The sequence below is a fragment of the Denticeps clupeoides genome, chromosome 14, assembly GCF_900700375.1.
Source record: "Denticeps clupeoides chromosome 14, fDenClu1.1, whole genome shotgun sequence".
Taxonomy (NCBI): domain Eukaryota; kingdom Metazoa; phylum Chordata; class Actinopteri; order Clupeiformes; family Denticipitidae; genus Denticeps; species Denticeps clupeoides.
In genome coordinates this window covers 2264439-2269485 of record NC_041720.1, presented here as the reverse complement: position 1 = coordinate 2269485, position 5047 = coordinate 2264439, and the positions used below count along the sequence as shown (strand labels likewise).

Sequence of the window (5047 nt, the reverse complement as noted above, 5' to 3'; positions counted from 1 at the left end):
ATACTTGGCGCTGCCCGCTCTCACTTCCGTTTCCGGGATGCCGTCTCCCCGGCTGGTCTGGCACTCTCTGGTGGGCTGGAGGTGTATTGGCCGTGACAAGACATTACTGAGCAGGGAAATTAAGACTCATTAATAGCAACTAGTTTTCAGAATGGTGCAACGTTCCACGTTTTTTTCTTCCTCTGTCTGTAGCGCCCCCTGGATGGACGACGCCCTCAGCATCTGCGTATTCTGTCCATGTTACAGGCCGGCCCTGGCTGTGAGACTCGCTTATGGAACTTATAAGATGAATGCGACATGAATTAGTGCATGATGTCCGTATTTATACATGTAGAACCGTAATGATCTTAAACACGCAACATGTATCTGCTAGAAAACATTTATTGTGTCACAAAGGGCAGATTAAATAATACAAACTTCACATCTCAGCGCAGAAGTAATACAGGGTAAAGATTTATGAATGTGTACGTGATAGCTATAAACACTGGGCTGTCCGCTGGCCAGAGCCAGAGCTCTACTGCGAGCCGGTTCCAGAACCTTCTTTCTGTCCCCATGTCAACTTCTCCATCAGATCCTGAATCCGCTGCTCATCCGGGTTCACGCACATCTTAATTCCCCTCAATGTGGTGAGTCTGGAATAAAAAAAAAAAATCAGTCATCATTTGTTCATGTTTTAAATCATTCAAGTTGAAGCACCTAAAAGAACAAAAAAAAATACTCACACGACCCCCTTCTTGGGACAACTTGGGTGTGTTACTGTGAAACTTTTAATTTGTCTTAGAGGAACGCGGTTTTGGTAGAAATTCATGCAGCATTCACTCGGCCTCGAAGCTGTTGAGAAGGATTTAACGAATTTTAATACGCTGTTATTTATTATCCTCACACATGAATTACCTGCTATTTACCTTCAACATTTACAACGAACTAAACTCAAAAATCTTGGTTTAGAACCAAAAACACATCCGGGAATTTCACACGGGGTTTCACACTGAAAGCAAAATCCAATCTAATCTAAACTGATAATGATTCTGAAGGATTAATAATCTGGTCCAGTGTCGATTAACATTTTAATTGGATTTTTTTTTTCAGACTCTTTTAAGAGACGAATTTGAGAAGAAACACACACTTACACTGGCCCAGTGCTGAAGAGCAGAGGGCGACCAGGAGCACGGCGGCGGTGAGCAGACAGAAGGTCTTCATCTCTGGCGTCTCTGACAGGTTCTTCTCCTCTGGAGTCCTTCTATGATCTCATCCTCTGTCCAACCTGGCCTCCTAATATAAGGCGTCGCCGCTGGGCGGCTCAGTCTGGTTTCCATTAGATCTTCGGATTGGATTAGATGTCCGGAACAGGTGGTGGTGGGATGGAACCAGTGGTGAGGTGGGTTTGACCTGCCCCCTCCTCATTTCTGCAGCTTCTGCAGCGACTGCGACGTACCAAGAATTACGAGATGGAAACGTTCCGCCACGTGACAAACCACAGGGCCTCTGCACCTCATTACGTTCTCGACGTTCTGCATTTACATGCTTTAATAAACCACAACTTTTTCTCAACATCCTAACAGCATGTTGTCGTCTATTCTAGAATCAGAGAGTAAATTTCGTATAAAATCTGAATTTCTGCACTAATGTTAGCATGAAAATTGCCAATGTTGGCCAATTGCCAATGTTGAATTTTCATTCAATGTACTTTTAATTTTCATGTTAATGTACTTTAATTTCAACAGAGGTTCTGCAAGTCCTCTGTAGTAAATCTTCAGTAAATCCTGAATTAACAGCCCAGGGTCTTTAATCAAGTTAAATGGGAAAAAAATGGCTATCTGGACCTCATGCCACATTAATCAAATTGAAAATGTATTTAATAAATTGAATAATGACTAAAATAAATAGATGAATGAAATAAGTTCTGTTTGCCATAGTCTACATGGCAGACAATCGTTGGCACAAGCTTCCTGCTCAAAAATGGACGCAGATGGATAAATGTGCTTCTAAAGCCCATCCTGTCAGGCTAAATTCTGTTTGTGTGAAAATGAACCGAAACAATCTCAACATTCCAATTCCAAACGGTGAATAATCTGGCAACAGATTAAGTGGCCACAGATATTGGAAATTTGGTGGTTGGCCGTTCTTTACCCGTTTTTTGGCCCCAAAAACTTGAGTATCACAATACTTATAAATGACTTCGTTACCACGTCCTTGATAAAAAGCCACATGAATGTCGGAAAGCAAAGTGAATTTGTAGAAAGGGGAGCGTTTCGCGGCACGTCGCCTACACAGCGGAGAAACTGCCATACCCACAAAACCAAAAACCAAAAAAGGGACTGTTGAGTGTAAAAAAATAAAAATAAATACATTTTTAAAAAGTGCAGCGCGCCTCGTTCATTCTTCATAAAATTCCACCTCCTCGGCCCTCCACCCCATGACATTTCCCACACCCGCCTGCCGAAAAAAACCACCGTACACAGCGGGTCACACCCAAAAGTCCCTACCGATGGCGGTCCACGTCTACGCCACGCATCAGAGCGCACCGAACAAATCCTTTTTCAAAATTCGAACGAATCATCTGGCCAAATGACCATATGGAATAAAAGTTCTGATTAAAGACGTGGCTAGCTCTCCGCTAATGGCAGCGCTGCTTTTTGAGAGTGCAAATAAAGAACACATTCGCAGCATGTTCACTAACAACCACAGGACGTCGGTTTTGAATCAGCGCACGTCTGACAAGTTTTTAGCCTCCCAAACAAGTTCTTGTGACAGTAAAGGTCACACAGAAAACACACGAATATGAAAAATGACCGGTTCATCCGGTGGAGAAAATTTCCTGGTGGAAATATGCGATACAGAGCTCGCTGATCGCTGAAACCCGCCTCGATTCGAACGTACAAGTTGGGGTTCTGCAGGAACCATCTCCGTGGTTCTTCCTGGTTCCAAGTCAGCGTGCTTGCTGTTGCTCGCTAGTAGAAAATCATGCGGAGGGGCCTACAGGCGTACACCGGTCACACCACACACACGTTCACTGGCGAAATGGGAATTCTTGGAGATGTTTACACTTTAAACCTTCGCTCTCGCTTTTAATTTGTTGTGGGGACCTGGAATGTTCCACCGGACGTTTTCTTTTTGTTCACAACGTAACATGCTGCAGATTAATGATAAAATAAATACGTCTTAGTGACTGAGGGTGGTAGTGGCCTGGTGAGTAAGACACTCACCTATGAACCAGAAGAGCACAAAGTCCCAGGTTCAAACCCCACTTACTACCATTGTGTCCCTGAGCAGGACACTTAACCCTGAGTGTCTCCAGGGGGTACTGTCCCTGTAACTACTGATTGTAAGGCGCTCTGGATAAGGGCGTCTGGTAAATGCTGCTGTAAATGTAAACGTTCAGCTCTTTCTACTGGCTGCAAGATATGGATAATATTCTCATAATTTTGTAATAAAAAATAAATAAAATGCTATTTTTCACATTTAAAAACAGTTACATCAAAACATAATTGTTCAAACATAATTTGGACAATGCATTTCAGCATAAATATTGAGTGATGCTCAAAAAAGTGACAGAATACAAAACACAGCCGACGGGAGGTGTCTCTATGAGAATTTCTTTATTTCGTCATCAAACCAAAAAAAAAAAGACAAACGGCAATATTTCACGTTCAGTTTGATCGGAAATGCTTAGCTTAGTATCTCAGTTCAGCAGCGTCCGCAGAAAATGTTGCATGCAGGGTGTTCACGCAGGGTGCCTGTATTTGTGTGTGTGTGTGTGTGTGTGTGTGTGTGTGTGTGTGTGTGTGTGTACGTTTCGCAGCACAGTTTCAAGCGCGTATGAAGATGAGCCGGCGTGATGATCTGCAACGGTCACCATTCTCTACTCCTGTCCAGAGCTGACTTTCTGGCCCCACATCACTTTTTCCATCAGATCCTGAATGCTCTGGTCAGCTGGGTTCACGCACAGCTCCACGTCCTTCACCGTCTTGAGTCTAAAGTAAATCCAGAACGACGCAGAATTAGCACAGAAACGGCAGGACGTGCGGAAATACAGAACGCCGTGAAGGGCGACTTACATGATGCCCTTCTTGGGACAGTCAGCGTGAGACACCTTGAAGCTCTGAATTCGGCTCACCGGAATCCTCTTTGTGTAGAAGTCGAAGCAGCATTCGCTCGGCCCGCTGGAATCTGAGACCAGAAGATTGCGAGTAAAGGTTATAACGACTGAAGATGTTTTAATCTGGTTAATCTGGTTCACGTTCACTCACGCTGACTCAGTGCCGGGGAGCAGAGTGCAACCAGAAGGATGGCGGCAGCCAGCAGGCAGAAGGTCTTCATGTCTGGTGCTTCGGATGGTTTTCTTGGACCCTGCAGGGGTTTCGCTTCTCCTGTTGGTTCTGACAACCTTCTAGCCCAAACCGAGCTCCTTATATCGGTCTCGGCCCCGGGGTGGGTGGGGTGGTTTCTCGGACCGGTTTCCTTCAGAAGTTGCTACCTTGGCATCCAAGCAGGAACAGGTAGCGGTGGGGGAAAAACCGTGGCGAGGAGCCCGGTGCGGCCCGGCTTCCTGTTCGAGATACCCCTCCTCGTCTCTGCAGCCTCTGCAGCGGCCGCGCTGTAGCAACGTGCTCGAGATGGAAACCGCAGAGTTCTCGTCCTCAACTCAGAAGGGTTCACCTTGATCGCCCCGACCTAGCGACGTGATCCAACGCGTGGCCTCAATCAGCATAAGAAAATTGCGAGAGAGTTCCGACTCTTCAAATCTGAGGGTAAAGACGAGGGCATCGTAATTTGAAACACAAGGACAAGTAAAATTAGCGTAAAATAGGCCCATTCTTATTCGTGGTCAGGTTGTGACGAAAAAGCGTCACAAACATTTGAAAGTAAAGTGACTTTCTTCTGGCTTCACACCGCCTAGACTGCGGGGAAACTGTGATACCCACAAACCACTGCAAGTTCAACTTGAAATCATTTCCAACAATAAGCTTTTCTGGGCAAAACGTGCTCCCGAAAATGTATGTAAATCCAATTATATCTGGAACGTCCGCTTCATAAATGTGTTGAT

General features: G+C 45.0%; 2 protein-coding genes across 2 annotated transcripts; both read right to left on the bottom strand.

The window, feature by feature from the left end:
• Window positions 1-363: 363 nt before the first annotated feature.
• LOC114763620 (C-C motif chemokine 4 homolog) lies at window positions 364-1290 on the bottom strand. The gene is made up of 3 exons (XM_028953385.1): window positions 1131-1290; window positions 723-831; window positions 364-632 (listed from the first exon to the last, which is right to left on the bottom strand). Exons 1-3 carry the CDS (start codon window positions 1198-1200, stop codon window positions 515-517), a joined length of 297 nt encoding a protein of 98 aa, XP_028809218.1. The 5' UTR covers window positions 1201-1290; the 3' UTR covers window positions 364-514.
• A 2383-nt stretch (window positions 1291-3673) lies between these two features.
• LOC114763760 (eotaxin-like) lies at window positions 3674-4579 on the bottom strand. The gene is made up of 3 exons (XM_028953515.1): window positions 4251-4579; window positions 4059-4170; window positions 3674-3974 (listed from the first exon to the last, which is right to left on the bottom strand). Exons 1-3 carry the CDS (start codon window positions 4318-4320, stop codon window positions 3863-3865), a joined length of 294 nt encoding a protein of 97 aa, XP_028809348.1. The 5' UTR covers window positions 4321-4579; the 3' UTR covers window positions 3674-3862.
• Between the last annotated feature and the right edge of the window lie 468 nt (window positions 4580-5047).

Excerpts from the sequence above, each read along its gene's own strand:
- LOC114763620 (XM_028953385.1), bottom strand. The coding sequence starts at position 1,200 with ATGAAGACCTTCTGTCTGCTCACCGCCGCCGTGCTCCTGGTCGCCCTC. Across the intron at positions 832-1,130 it reads CTCTTCAGCACTGGGCCAGT|CTTCGAGGCCGAGTGAATGC; the intron begins GTAAGTGTGTGT and ends CCTTCTCAACAG. Across the intron at positions 633-722 it reads TGTCCCAAGAAGGGGGTCGT|ACTCACCACATTGAGGGGAA; the intron begins GTGAGTATTTTT and ends TTTTTATTCCAG.
- LOC114763760 (XM_028953515.1), bottom strand. The coding sequence starts at position 4,320 with ATGAAGACCTTCTGCCTGCTGGCTGCCGCCATCCTTCTGGTTGCACTC. Across the intron at positions 4,171-4,250 it reads CTCCCCGGCACTGAGTCAGC|ATTCCAGCGGGCCGAGCGAA; the intron begins GTGAGTGAACGT and ends TTCTGGTCTCAG. Across the intron at positions 3,975-4,058 it reads TGTCCCAAGAAGGGCATCAT|ACTCAAGACGGTGAAGGACG; the intron begins GTAAGTCGCCCT and ends GATTTACTTTAG.